This window comes from Spodoptera frugiperda, chromosome 6 (genome assembly GCF_023101765.2).
Source record: "Spodoptera frugiperda isolate SF20-4 chromosome 6, AGI-APGP_CSIRO_Sfru_2.0, whole genome shotgun sequence".
NCBI classification, from domain to species: domain Eukaryota; kingdom Metazoa; phylum Arthropoda; class Insecta; order Lepidoptera; family Noctuidae; genus Spodoptera; species Spodoptera frugiperda.
The window spans coordinates 12,606,375-12,621,598 of record NC_064217.1 but is presented as its reverse complement, the minus strand read 5'-3'; the positions used below and the strand labels follow the sequence as shown (position 1 = coordinate 12,621,598).

General features: G+C 36.7%; 2 protein-coding genes across 4 annotated transcripts; one reads left to right on the top strand and one right to left on the bottom strand.

Annotated features, from left to right (window-relative positions):
* On the bottom strand, positions 1–5,898 carry LOC118267693 (uncharacterized). The gene is made up of 4 exons (XM_035581819.2): positions 5,731–5,898; positions 4,269–4,466; positions 334–2,886; positions 1–218 (listed from the first exon to the last, which is right to left on the bottom strand). Exons 2-3 carry the CDS (start codon positions 4,459–4,461, stop codon positions 2,024–2,026), a joined length of 1,056 nt encoding a protein of 351 aa, XP_035437712.1. The 5' UTR covers positions 4,462–4,466; positions 5,731–5,898; the 3' UTR covers positions 1–218; positions 334–2,023.
* A 258-nt stretch (positions 5,899–6,156) lies between these two features.
* LOC118267680 (uncharacterized) lies at positions 6,157–14,993 on the top strand. 3 transcript variants are annotated; one of them, XM_035581799.2, is made up of 6 exons: positions 6,157–6,402; positions 6,552–6,708; positions 7,223–7,521; positions 7,771–7,865; positions 8,316–9,698; positions 10,022–14,993. In XM_035581799.2, exons 2-6 carry the CDS (start codon positions 6,597–6,599, stop codon positions 10,275–10,277), a joined length of 2,145 nt encoding a protein of 714 aa, XP_035437692.1. In that variant the 5' UTR covers positions 6,157–6,402; positions 6,552–6,596; the 3' UTR covers positions 10,278–14,993. The 3 variants fall into 3 exon arrangements, with proteins under 3 accessions (XP_035437692.1, XP_050550165.1, XP_035437693.1); XM_050694208.1 differs by having other exon boundaries at positions 6,157–6,708; XM_035581800.2 differs by having other exon boundaries at positions 6,157–6,708; positions 8,316–9,726; positions 10,022–10,164.
* Positions 14,994–15,224: the final 231 nt, after the last annotated feature.

Here is a 15,224-nt window from a genome sequence, read left to right as displayed (position 1 = left end):
TATTACAAAAATTAAATGTATTTAAGCTTAGGTACAATTACATAAACTAACAATATCAATTGATATTTTGTCAATCACTTATATGATAAGGCACGACATTTAGATTTAAACAACACATTGTACTTATTGCTTATAATCTCAAGATTTTTGTGTACAGGAAACACGCAACGCCACAAGTAACTCCACACTTGCATTAGATTTGGAAGTTAATTACAAAACTTACTGCCACACTCAGATAATTTAATGATTACTTAAACTATTCCTTAGTAACGATTTTGTATCGAAAGCCATTGCTGAGGACTGGGTTAACTAACCATTAAATTACTCTGAAACTTAATCCAAAATATCAGAGTACTTAGTACGAGTTTGTTTTACGCTTAACGCGATCGAAACGAGGCACTCTGATTGGCCGGCTCCAGAGAACCAACCTATCAGAGCGCCTCGTTTCGATCTCGATAAACTTAAAACAAACTCGTAATGAGCCCGCTGGATCGATCTTAATTTGACAAGGACATCTAAATGTCTGTGTCAAAAATTGATCTTAGTCCAGATTTTGAATTGCGATCGGTTATTGATTTCGGTCGTGAATAAAATTAACTGATTGGAGTTACTTGATGGGTGCGTGAACATTTATTTTTAATTTTTTCATGTTTAACATCCAGTGTTTACGCGTCATCTTGCGTGAGCGATCTAGAAGCGAACGCGCGGTGCGGTGACACGCGAATTCAACGCGATGCGGTGTGACCAAGCCAATTGAATGCTCACCGCATCACACGTGCGGTTGGTCACGTATGCCAGATTAATAGATTTTGACATTTTGTTTTCGCATCACGCCGCACCGTATCGCCTTCGCGTCTAGATCGCTCACGCAAGACGTCGCGTCCGAATTGCTTAATATGTTATAAGTTAAAACCAATAAATAGACTATCCGAATGATACTACTAAAGCATTTTCATTTGTAGATGAAAGAGACTGGATTTGTAAATTAATTAAAAATCACGGTTTATTCACATAAATTAATAGAGAAAAGCTCTACTAGTTTCGAGTCACAGTGGGACTCTTCATCATATTAAGCAGCGTGCGCAGACGCGGTGACGTCGTGCAGCCTACTAGTAAAACTAGTAGAGCTTTTCTCCATAAATTAACGTGAGTAAACCGTGATTTTTAGTTAATTTAGTATGTCTCACTGGATTTCTAATGAAGTAATGACAAAATATTACAAAAGGTAAAAATATCAAAGACTACATACTACTTATAGTAATTAAACTTTGGCATTGTCACAGCTACATTGAAAAGAATCAAAACACTAAGTCCATAAAAATATGGAAGACAAATATATTATATTAATAAAAAAAAAACTTTTTGATTCCTTTCAACAGTACCAAAGTCGTTACGCTTATTCTATGTAAAACACAAAAACATGAAGAAAAAATATTTGATACTTATTAATTTATCATTATTTAAATGCAATGAAGGCACAATTTTATTTACTGGTAATACATTATATATTTAAAAAAATAACGATTAAATTGTAGTTTTGATTCGGCAATAGTATGAAATTTCATTAAAGTGAAATAATAATTCAGCTGTGATGGCTACTGTTTTAGCGGTAGCACATATTTTTTTAACCAATTAAGTAAGTTAATATATTATTTAAAATCTTAGTTTTAAATCATTGTACGAGTAACTTAAAGAAAACATAGATTAAGCTAACAAAAAGAAGATAAAAAAATATTGATTGTACAATCTACATTGAGGTATCAATTAAGAGAAATCAGATTCCATAATTGTTTGCCATAACTAGAAAAAAAGATATTATTATACAGGAAGAAAAGAAAATCTAATAAATAACAAAGAAATGCCACATCCATTGAAACCATCCTTTTTCAATTTGTTGAATTTTATTCTCACTAACTGGTGTAGATAGCATTTTCAGTCTTTTAACAATTAATTCATTAACAATTATAGAATCTGTCACAATGTGGTCAATCTCACAAGCCAAATATGATTAAGAATAGAATTACTAGAATTCTTGTAACTGACCTTGCACGTGTTTCAAACAAGACGCTATCTCCTCACTGTCCGCCACCATACCTTCGAGCTTATCTTGAACATCAGCCAACACATCTTTTTGTAAGTTACCCTTCTTGAGGGCAGTCATGCAATAAGTTGTGAGGGCTTTGAAGCATTGTTTTCTTTGCGCATTATGCGGCTGGTTGTCCCACAAAGGTGTAGCCTTTACATAGCTCCATGCCAAGAAAACATACTGTAGCACTGACTCCCAATGCTGAGACTCGACCAACACCTTACCCTGCTCAACGACGCACTTTTTGAACGCCGCCAAATGAGTGGCGACCCTAGAGTACGCGGGGGAATCAGTTTTGGAAGTAAGCCGAGAGGTAGGCAGACTTTTAAAGATGTTACTCTTCAAGTAACTCAGGCGCTCCTCAAGGGGTGACAGGTCAGGCAATGGCATATCATTCCTGATCTCCTGTTCAATTTCCGGATGCTTATATGTAATGGTCTTGATCATGTGAATGAGTTGGGTAGGACTCAAACCCTTGAGAGCGGTATCGATGGGGCCTTTGTATTCGGCGTTCAATGATCGGTCGAGCCTACATCGCTTTATGGGCGGTGTACTTTTAATGGGGCTGGTGATTTTGAATTTTTGAGGGGTGCTGATGTCGCTGAAATCGATTTTTTCGGGAGTCAGTGGTATGCGCTCTGTGTCGAGTAGGAGACGCTTACGAGGTGTCGAACGAAGGGTGACGCCCAATTTATGAGGAGATAAATGGTTGTCCTTTGGTGGTGTGCGCACGGTGGAGTGGAAAGAGTTACGCTTCAGATCGATATCTGGCGACCAAGTCACTGGGAGACGTTTACGGCCTGGAAAAGAAAATAGTATTTTAGTAACACTTTTAATAATTATGCTACTGTTGTCTGTATGCTAGATTATGGATGATGAAAGAAGAGTGCTTGCAGAAGAGGTGAAAATGTTATTATGGATGTGTGGAACTGTGGGATGACAAGAAAGAATAAAATAAAAAAAAATTGAGATTTAGAGAAAGCCTGAATTTGATTGAAGAAGAATGGAAAAGTCAACCGCCGTGGGAAAAAAAAACTCCACTGCCGCGCCAGATCGGTGCGTGGCGGGACGAGCTCCGGCGCGATCTCATGGCGGAATGGCAGCAACGACTGTCGCAACCGAGGGCTGGGCTCGCTATCATTGCAGCGGTAAGTCCCCTCTTTGAGGACTGGCTAGAGAGGCGCCACGGCGTCCTCACCTACCGCCTGACGCAGGTGCTTACCGGACATGGGAGTTTCGGTAGGTTCCTGTTCCTTATTGGGCGGGAGGAAACGCCCGGGTGTCATCACTGTGAGGACCGCCCGGAGGACACGGTAGAACATACGGTGGCGGTGTGCCCTGCGTGGGCTGAGCACCGCCAAGTCCTCAGGGATGTGGTCGGTGACGGCGACCTCTCGCGCCCGGCACTGGTTCAGGCCATGGTGCGGAGCGAGAGGGACTGGGATGCCGTCTCCTCCTTCTGCGAAGCAGTCATGCTAGCTAAGGAGGAGGCGGGGCGCGTGAGAGAACAAACCTCACGCCCCAGCCGTCGCGAGAGGACACTTAATCGCGAGACGATCTCCGGCCACCGTAAGTGCGGGCCTGCGGACGGCGAGCAAGGGTAGCTCGCCGCCCGACCAGATCCAGACCCGTGCGTGCGGCGCGTCGCGTTCCGCGCGCGCCTCAAAGAGCCATCAGACCACCACAGATGGGGCCCAGTAGGGCTGATGCCTGATCCGGAGCTGCGGACTACCTAGCGGGTTTACCGGGGCTTCGGGTCGAAAAGCAGGAGAAGGAACGGGGTGGTTTTTAGTCAGTAAGAGTCTGACACTAAGGCGGGAGAAGTCATTGGATGATTTTCCCCCCTCAAAAAAAAAAAAAAAAAAAAAAGTAAATAATACATCACGTAAGTATATTTTATTGTCTCCTGTAGCGGTGGACGAGAGCTTAATGGAAGGACATTAGCTGCAGTTTACAATAACCTATCTACCAATAATATATCTGTTCAAAAAACATAGGAATAATGTAATATCTGATACCTGGACCACGGGTTCGATTCCCAGGTCGAAAATACTCGATAGATTCACCCCTATTACATGGGACACACAAGATAACTTGATACATTGGAATTGTGTACCTTTACATACCTCATCAGGGATTAACCATGACATTTTATATTACTCTTTTAAATTTTTTATTATACCTCTCTGCTGTATAAGCATTTCGTCAGGGGACGCTGCTGGGCTGAGGTAGCCAGCAGGCAGTGCGGGGGAGCGCTCTCTGATGTTAGTGACGGGCTGCAACGGAGTAACACGGAGACGATCCAGTCGCACAGGGATCTCGGCGAGGGCAGCGCGGGTGCGCCGGCCGCCGTCTGGTGTCACCGCGCCCTCCATTGGCGCTGGAATCAAAGAAATAACTATTAATAACTGTAAAATGGGGTAAATAGAATTTTTTTTTTTATTAGGATTATTAGTTTGTTTTCATGTTTTTGGTTTTAATAGAGCATTTTTGGTTTTAATAATGAATTAATAAAAAATATTAAAATGGTGTAAACAGTTCTAAATTACGTGAAAACTGCAAAATGTTGTTCCTATTCACCCCTGATTTGTTTCTATTCACCCCGTTTTACGGTAATTATCCAATTGGAGTTTGGAATTATTTGTCTAGTTCTTAAACACAACATAAAACCTAGTGAATGGCAAGGTTGTTTGAAACAAATGTAAATAGTTGATCAATTAATGTTACACTTTGAAAAGATAAATGGTGGTATATTAACAAACAATGTATATTAACATGTTAACTGCCACGTCAGTCACTGGTGACCGGTGCTTATCGGAGGATTTGCCTTCAACAACTTTCTTTCGGCAATTAATACTTTAAGAAATATAAAAAGTTGATGCTATGGCTAGACCACAATGTTGTATCCTCACACCAGAACCAGCACCATACAGCAGCATTATCATAGCAAGTAAATCAAATAATTATTGTTATTAGCCAATGAGATAAGTGTCACTTGATTCGCTGCATTTATTATGTACAATTTACCTCTTAAGATAATCATATATTACTGAATAGGTAGTAATTTCATTAAGTAAAGTAGTTATTGATCAACACTTAACATATTGAGGTAGGTTACGTACTTATGTTGAATGCACACTAATAATTTGGTATATGAGTAAATGGAACTACGTGTTAAAAGGTTACAAACATTTTAAAAACGCTGAAGTTTATTTTAAGCACTTTCATTAACATTTAACTGAAACATATTGAAGTTATAATTATGTGAGGTAACACTATAATATAAACAATGTATAGTTACTGAACTGTATAATATCAAATCCAGTATCGGAATCAAGCTCTAAATGCCTTGCAAACACGAAAATAAAGCAAAATATAACAAAAATAAACAATCTCAAGTGACGCAGTCTTTTCATTATACCTTCATAAGCTAAAACGAAAAACGTGACCAAATCTAATAACACGACCTTTCCAACCAGTATAATAAATGAAACCTGTTATTTGGGGACCATTAAAAGCCTTACTTAAGAATCTAATGCATTTGTGTACAAAATAACGACGAAATAAAATAGCGTTGGACTTCACGCTAACGATAAGCGTAGATCTCAAAAAATATAAGCGTATATTGGTTTATTGTACATTACCTTTCAATAATAATGTTGAATGATGCACTCAAGCTAAATTTTCACGTAAAAAACGAAGAGCAAACGCAAATTAAACAAATAAAAATAATAAATGAAATTGGCGCAAAAATTGACAACCGACAACCACAGCACAACGGTTACACTTTTTTTTTTATTTGACGTTCTAGGTAACATTATCAAATAGTTTATATTTTAAGCATGAAAGTGTTATGCACGTAGTGAATTAATAATTATAATTACACAAATACCAATACTCAGTTATTCCAATAGCATCAAAATATTTATTAAAGTAGTTTCTTACTTAATTTGTTTTTAATAACCAAATTAATGGTTGCTTTGATAATTAAGGAACCATCTAAACGAACGGCGAGTGAACGACAACTACGTCACTAACTTTGAACGTTATCTGTGGTGGATTTCATTAATTTTCTATTCCATTCATTCATCTAGTGTCGTGAATGTCGTCGTGATATTTATTATTTTTTGTCAAAATCATGTACGGTAAAAATCAGATAAACGAAAGTGGAAGTTAATCATTTTAATTGACAAAATTCTCCTTTATATCTATTGCGATTGTAGAAAGTATTTTTAATGATCATACGAGTTGATAATAAAAATAAACATTCCGTTAGTTTTGTGGAAGGACTTGCGAAATAATTTTGTTGTGATCCTGTGAGTTATGTTACTGTTTTGATGGTGTTATTTCGGATTTTTGAGTACAGTATCATCAAATATAGGAATTTGAGAAAGGATAGGTGGGAAGTAGGTCGTATGAGACAAAGTGGCGTAAACAAAGTGAGCCGGTGCATCGTATGTTCTAGATTTTAGTGGCACGATATGGGTTTGTTCGAGGGTCATTAGGGACGATGGAGCGGTTGTCTCATGACCTCAACCTGGCTCTGGAGGAGAGTAACTGCGGCAGGCAGGAGCGGAGGAAGCTAGGCCTCCGCCGCCGAACCAGATCTGCCGGAAACCTACGTAAGTATGAGCGTAACTCGCAATTTTTATTCAAGGTTTTATTGTTTGCTTTTGTGAGATGTTTGAACAATACATTCGTTTTAGTATTTTAAAGATATTTTTAGTTTTGTAAGTATGTTACTAGAAATAAGTTGATAAACTTATAATTTTTATGTTTTTAAGTGGCTTTAGTAAATAAACAATCACTTCAAATTTTAATCACACTGTATGTGTATATTGAACTTGCTATTTTAGAATAAAAATTAGTGTGATGACTTTATAATGCTTGATGTAATTTTTTATACTTAATTACTTTAATTTATTAAAATGTATATAAATTCCACCTAATTATTCAATAACAATTTGGTATTAACATGAAATAATGTTCAAAATTATTTGTCATTATTTATAAGTAATTATAGCCTTATAAAGTTCTATGAATAATTTGTTATTTCAACTGCTCATTACATGTCCTTACTTAGGTAATTTTGAATCACCTCAAAACCATATACTGACACTAACCAAATATTTGCAGCAGCTGCAGTGGCAGTGAGCCTGGTTGAAGATGGAAGCTCAAGCAGTCCACCCCAGGCCCCCCTCATCACGCAGCCACTATCAGACTCAGATGACCCACACCTCAGTCTGCATAAATCCAGCCTCAAATCCCGACACTATTGTCAAATTGGAAATTTTGAGTCGGATTCCTTCAATGAGAACTTCTCTCCAACGAGACCGGCCAATGCTAGGAGGAAACGCAAATATAAGAAGATGCCTGTAGAGTATACCGATGGGAAGAGATCACCACCAATTGAGATCCTGAGTGTCACTACTGAGGTGAGTCAGGGAATTTTGGATGAGTAAAATGTTGATTTGATTTTCCTCATTTTATTTTATGGTATAAAGTCCAATAAATTAGTCATGAATTGGAAATGCTTAGAAAAAGATGACATAATGATTTAATTATTGTTATTAATATTAATTTTACTTAATTCTATTACCTACCTACATTAACTAACAATGACAGTTTACTCTCTACCTATGTACATATGTCTGTTTGTCTACAGTATATTGTTTATCTTTTAGCCCAATGCACTGCCCGCTACAATAATTCTACAGAGCCAAGTGTTGTCCCCGGCTATTCATGTGAACAAGCACAAGACTCTCTCTAAACCTGAAAGGTAAAATCCAGTACTTTATATTGTAATGCTGTGTATCAGTACCCTTAATATGAGTTTGCTTTACATTTAAAGTAATCGAAAAGAAAAAGCGTTCAGCGCTCTGATTGGTCAGCTCGAATAAACCAACCAATCAGAGCGCCGAATGCCGAACATGCCGAAACTCTTACTAAGGGCACAGACTACTATTTGTATAATAACTTGCATGAACTGTGCTAGATTATTTGTGGATTTTTACTTTACACTTTAACTTCAAGACAATTTTCTTCTCTTTTCCAAAAAATAATAATGATAAAATACACAATGCAACAAACCTACTCCCACCACAAAAATTGGTTCTCAGCCTCTCACAATAGTATTTATGTATTAAAATGTTTTGGAAAGTTGTCATTGAATCATCTATTGACAAAACTATAAATGAAGTTACTAATTCCCATTATGTTGGCTTGATAGCTGCTTTTTCAGAAACGCCTTCTGCGGCAAAAGGAAATGGTCACACCGGGATAAAGGCGACGGATGCGAAATGAGAGAGAGATCCTTCAGTGGTGGGTGTTCCTCAAAGTCTGCTTACTTCTCGAAAAACGACTTTAAGTCAAGGAAATATGACACAGATCTCCCGAAGAAGGAGCCTGTACTTCAGCCAGGCAAAATTATACTTAAATCTCAGAATGCAGAAGGCACAAAACCGACTACACCCACAAACACTCCATCTTTACCAGGAAGTTCCAGTTTCAATTTTGTTTACAAAAATTCTTCCAAAAATGGTACTCCAACATTATCAAAACTGACAGGGTATAAAATAACGACAGATCTTCCGCCTTTCTTTAACCCTACAACTAGTACGGGAAAGAACAGTTTCGACGGGAAATATCATAGAAAGTTTAAAATGTTGAACAAATCACACCCACCTTCCCTGAGAAACCCGCTGATGTTCGATGATTCCAACAGTGGAATGGATTGCGCGGGGAATGAATCAAGCTCCCTGAGTAGTAGTGATTCTGATGGCGTGGTCACCAACGACAGTGATAGGGAGGGAGACGATGAACTCACCGACTGGCCCGGCATCGAAGAACTGAAAGTATTCAACAAAAGCCTTACGTTCAAAACTTCGAAATCGGTAAACAATAATTCTCCGAAGTCTGCCAGCAACATGCCACCACCGAAACGTTTGAAAAAGGAAAAGTTATTAGTCAAAAGTGGGTGGGCCAGTTGCAAGAACAGGTTCAAGAAGAAAAGGGCTAAAGTGGATTCGGGGAACGATGACGACGCAATGATGTCTGATTCTAAAACTGTTGTCGATTTAGAAGACGAAGCTATCTCGAAAGAGAACAGAGATATTCTCCAGCCACATTCCTCGTTCAGCAGCTTTAGTGACATAAAAAACGCCGGTGTGTCTGGTCAGAATGCGAATGAGTCGTTTTTTCAGTCCTTTCAGGCCTTTCAAGAGAAATCGGCTCAGCAGGATGAATCGTTTAACCAGACGCCGCGCACGAATTTTTCGCTACAGAAAACATCGTCGAGTGATTTGAATCTGAGTGAGAAGTCGCCACAGAGCGACCATTATTACAGTGAACATTCTATGGGGAACGCTGTGGTGACAGAAGTGAGGGAGATCAGGGCTGGGTGTCGCAGGATACGGGATGAAAGACCAGGTTTCTTAATTCTAAGTGCTGCCAACGAACAGCTTTCGAAATTCCTGCAAGATTCTTGCCAAACTGAATTGAAATTGCCAAGTCTCAATGATCCTGAAGAAAAGGAGAAACTGGAGTCACTAGCTAAGCTCTACTCCTTGGAACTTCAAGTGGAGATGGGTCGACCGGTCCTGAGGAAAACCAGGTGACTATCCCGTCTCTTTGTAGAACAGGTAAAATTTATAAAATAGTAGAAATACTATAACATTTTGACCTAGATTTTTTGTTAATAGAATGAGTCTGTAGATTTGTGTTGGATACTTGAATACTTTGAGCATTAATCTTTTTTAGCCTTGATACATACACGATACAATAGTCAATATCATTTATTATGTTTTGCCATATAAAGCGATAAGATAACTGACACGAGATACCTATAAATTAAAATACAAATGTTGAGAGTTAGAAAGTCAATTCCGACTTAGAATAATTTGGATTATAATAATAACGTGTAAATTTTTCTCGCAGCAACACAATGCAGGCGATTCGCGTCGAACATTCCTACCACAATTTTCCTTCGGACCATAAACGCCGTTGCTATGGCGACGATACAGATACCAGCTTGTCTCTCAGCGACCAGAATTCCGTGAACTCCATCAACGACCTCGAAGATACGCAGGACGTACCGGAGAGGCTCTGCGACATGGCTCAACAGGATCTGGTAGATACATTCTCAAATTCACTAGTTGATAAGTCGCATTTACACCCCGGTGAAATAGATTGAATCTAGGAAGTCTATTTCAACCACGGGCTTGAATCAAAGCACTCTACGCGTATATAATAAAATCGCTTCATGATCATTTAAAATTGGATATTAAAGGTAAGCGTCCACAGGCTCGCATTGTACGCATTCTGTATGACGTCATCAGTACGCAGCGCATGTAGGCATTGCTGATGATGCGGTCCATACGATGCGAATCAATGGACGCAGTTGTATGAGTTTCTATATAAGACAAACTAAAATCCGTTGCGTACGATGCGGGCCCGTGAACGCGTACCCTAATAGACCTGTTCTCAAATCGAATGAGATATCGCCTAATTTATTTATAAATAGAGGTACCTACTTATATTGTGCCTAAATCAATAAATTATGCGCAAAAGTTGATCAATTATAAACCTCGACAATATGTAAAGAGTGCATGTATTTATTGAAATTGTATCACGGGACAGGTGTATTAAAAACTTTCTCATATTAAAATTGTGATTCGGAAATATATTGATCTATGAAACCATGCAGAGCATGGTATAACTATAGAATACTTATAAAATATATAATGTCTCTTGTATTTCAATGTCTGTCCTCTAAGGCTGTTTTCTTTTCTGCACAGCTTTTATACGAAAAATGTAGCTAAAAGATAAACACAGTTCTATTTGAAAAGCAGTTTTAAACCCAGTTCATTAAAGTTACTTTTCGAATGTTATTTTGATGTGTTTAATTCATTTTTCATGCAATAGTTGTGCCAAAATTATTTGCCTTTAGTTTATACTGAAACCGATGAAGTAAGTAGGTTCGATTATTTTCAATTGCCTGATAATCTCCATAAAATTCTGTCAAAATGCGATTACCTTAGTCTTCCTGGCTGGTCAAATTGTAGGAAAAAAATTAATGTATAGGGTTTCAGGTTGAAATTTGCGAAACCTTGCCTTTTGCCAAGAAAACCATACAATTTTCAGACTTTTTGATTCATTCACGTGCCTCGAAAAAACTTCTACGTAGCAACCCTTGATTTCAACATTAATCACGTGCAGCAAACCCAAACTCGCGTGACAACCCTTGCGAACAATAACACAATAGGGTGGAAAAAAAAGTTTTACGTACTTTTTAAGACATCGGTGTTTCTTTACTTCAAACACTTTTTTGTTTCTTATACTCCATTTAAAATATTGTTGGACTTTTAAACAGGTCTTTTTACAGCTTCCGAATACACTGAGTTTGCCAGGCGGCAGAAAAATATTGAGGTTTATACTCAGAAGTTTGCCAGATGGTAGGAAAAGATGAACATTTATACTAATGTGGGTGAATTTGAGATGAAGTAATGGTGATTAGTAATAGAAAAATTAAAAAAATATATTATTAAAATTCTATGTTTGGTAGCTATATTTATGAATAGGTATTATAAAATAAATTAACATCTTTGGGAAATTCGTTTAGTCTAGTCATTGCTTGGATGAACTTAAAATCAGATATCTGTTGGTTCGAAGCGAAGCATTTAGAGCGCCAAACAAGCTCTCGTTTCGTTTTAGTTCAAGGTAAAGCAAACTCGTACTAAGGGTACTGTACCATTAGTATAAGTAATAATTATAAATTCACAGCTGTAAAGAGAGTTGTTTAAATTAATTTATCTAATATTATTTTAAATGCAGTATACAATATACATATCTTTCTGAATTGCTCATTCCTTTCGTTTTTAATTTAGTTGTATGGCTTTAAACGTCTCTTGATTCTAATCGTATAGATTCCCGACATTTAGTTTTAATATTAATTTAGTTGTCCAACTCATAATCGTTGGCATTAATTAATTCTTCAGTCAAAAATTCTAGTTTACACTTCAATACTTAATTAGTTTTAATTTTGTGTAAAATAATAAAATTAATTTAAATATGCGGTTTACTCGTCAACTTTTCGACGATGCTCGATTAGTTTCAAGTCACACCGGGACTCATAATCGTGTATATCGAGAGTCTTCGAGCGGTTTACGTAAACCGTGTATTTTAATTCATTTAGTTTTATAAATCAATGGTCTAATCAGCTATTTAAGAATAAGAGGCTAATTTTCTCAGATTAGCTGGCTTGTCAATGCATATGATTATGTATACTGATAAATGTTATTGAGTATGGAGGCAAAATTTTGACATTTCTTGCCTTTAACCTGAGCCTGTGGTCAATAGCCTTTTAGCGCTTGTCTACCGAGAGAGTAGATAACTCAAATAACTCAATGTATGGGGATGACTCTGACGAGTGTCAAAGTTTATGTCAATCACTACGTAGTATAAAACAAAGTCGCTTTCTCTGTCTCTATGTCCCTTTGTAAGCTTAAATCTTTAAAACTACGCAACGAATTTTGATGCGGTTTTTTATTAGATACAGTGATTCAAGAGGAAGGTTTATATGTAGGTATAATACATTCATGATATTGCACCCATGCGAAATTGGGGCGGGTCGCTAGTATAATTTAGTTTTCTACTCTACAAGTAGCCAAGTGGTAAATGGCATTTGGATAGCACTGGTTAGTTTGTAATTAGAATATATTATATGGTACTAAATATGTTTATGTTCGTGTTTCTAAAACGAAAATAGATGGAAATACAAATAAGATTTATTTTTTCTTAAGAGTGTTGAAGCCTAATGTGTAATTCTTTTAAAATTGTGTGTGTGAGTGCAATGATAAGGTTTTCTGATATTTTTATATTATGTATCTTTAATTCGTATGATAGGTTTTTTCGAAGGATTCCGTGTCGAAATATTCATAGAAATTATTCTATAAAAGATCTTTTATCAGTAAAGACAGAATTAACTAAAAATCACGGTTTACTCACGTGAATTAATGGAGAAACGCTCTACTGGTTTCGAGTCACAGAGGGACTTATCATGAGCGGCGTGCGCAGACGCGGTGACTAGACACTAGTAGAGCTTTTCTCCATTAATTTACGTGAGTAAACCGTGATTTATAGTTAATTTAGTATGTCTCACGATAGTTATAATAAAAATACAGTAAGGACAGGTTTGTTGTTTCAAAATTCACCCCGCGGGCACGGGGTTGGCTCTACGAGTACAAATTGATTCTTAGAGCGTTTATAATATAGTCTATTTTATTAAAAGCGAAATTAAAGTGCGTTCTCACTGACATCCCGATTGTTACGTTAGTCAAAATGTGTGATATACAAGAGAGTTTTAATTTGCATGTGTAATAGTGTCAGTGGAAACGTACTTTAATTTGGGAATAATATTTTTTGTATTACATATGCCCGAATACTCAAACGCTACTCAATTTTAAGACGCTCTCAAATGTAGTTCTGTCTGTATCAATTCTTTATAAAATGACAGACATAGTACGATATTTAAGTACAACTTAAAATTGAGTAGCATTTGAGTATTCGGGCGTTAGCGTTTTTGGTCATCCGATTCGTAATGAACTAATGATAGGGGTTATTGCTCGTTGTTATGTAGAATTTATAGACGGATTCCAGAGTTCTATCGAGTATATTATGTATCGTTAAATGTAATGAAACACGCTTTATGCAGGGTGATAGAAAAATAATTCAGTGGTCTTTCATCACTCTGTATTTCGAAATGCTTTTAGTTGTACTCCGTAGCAGTAGCCAATTTAAAACTAAAGTTATAAAGGTGTTTTTAACTTTAGTTTATAAGACTTAATATAAACTTTGTCTGTTACTTAATTATGTATAGAAACAACTAACTACCGTACTGAGATACATTTAATGATTACTTAAACTATTCCTTAGTAACGATTTTGTATCGGAAACAATTGCTAAGGACTGGGTTAAGTAACCATTAGCTGAGTATTGCGGAAAGACAGTTTTAATGATACATTGATAACTTTGTATAACAATATTTTGACAGATTGACAGGTAAGCATAGTATTTCATTGTAAATGTTACATTACATTAATTAATCATTTATTCACTTGTAATTAGAATTTTCACAGTTTTTGATATTTAAATGAGTATAACATAGTTTTTGATCGGATGCCAAGCGCAAATGATGTAAGGTTAGATAGAGTTTGGATGCCATAAGAGGCCTATTTCGCTTGGACGAATGTGGTGATATCGCAGGGATGTAGTACTGTAACAGGTTTGTATATGTTTAGAAATATTTTCATATGTTTATGCTGAAAGCGACGTCGCCATGTTGTCGTGAGCAGACCTCTAAGTGTCGTATGATTGCTTACTAACGAAATTAAATAATAATTACATTTAATCCAAACTTAACGACGTACTCAGTCATTTAATGATTACTTAACCCAGTCCTTAGCAATTGTTTTCAGAACAAAATTGTTACTAAGGAATAGTTTAAGTAATCAAAACATTACATAACCACTTAAATTATTATTATTTATTTCGTTAGTAAGTCTTAATGCCGCACTCAGAGACATTTCATGATTACTTAAACTATTCCTTAGTATCGATTTTGTATTGAAAACAATTTCTAAGGAATGGGTTAAGTAACTATTAAATGACTCTGAGTACGACGGTAATTTGTATATTTAGGCGCTTAGTTCGCCCCCAAACGTAATTTAATCGAAGTTTGAAAGACTATTTAGTTGTAAACATTATATTTTGTCGTTTTATAACAGTTCATACGTTGTACACTAACATTGTACCCTGTATTTGTAGGTATGTATATGTATGAATCAATGTTACGATCGGGGAGGAAATATTGTATTATCAGATTAAAACAGAAATATACTTTTGAATTAAAGTTTTTGCTTTTTATTTATATAAAATACTTACATTCTACCAGTAATTTCGTACGCATAAATAGGTGATTCCCGTTTTCCTGGGAATTTAGGGAAATCCGCTTTTATTACTCCCCTGCACCCTTTAAGCAACATACATGCTAAGTTCCAGGTTCTCAGGTCCAGTAGTTTTGGCTGTGCGTAGTCTGTCAGTCAGTGAGTCACCCAGTAACGAAGAGTTTTATACATATATG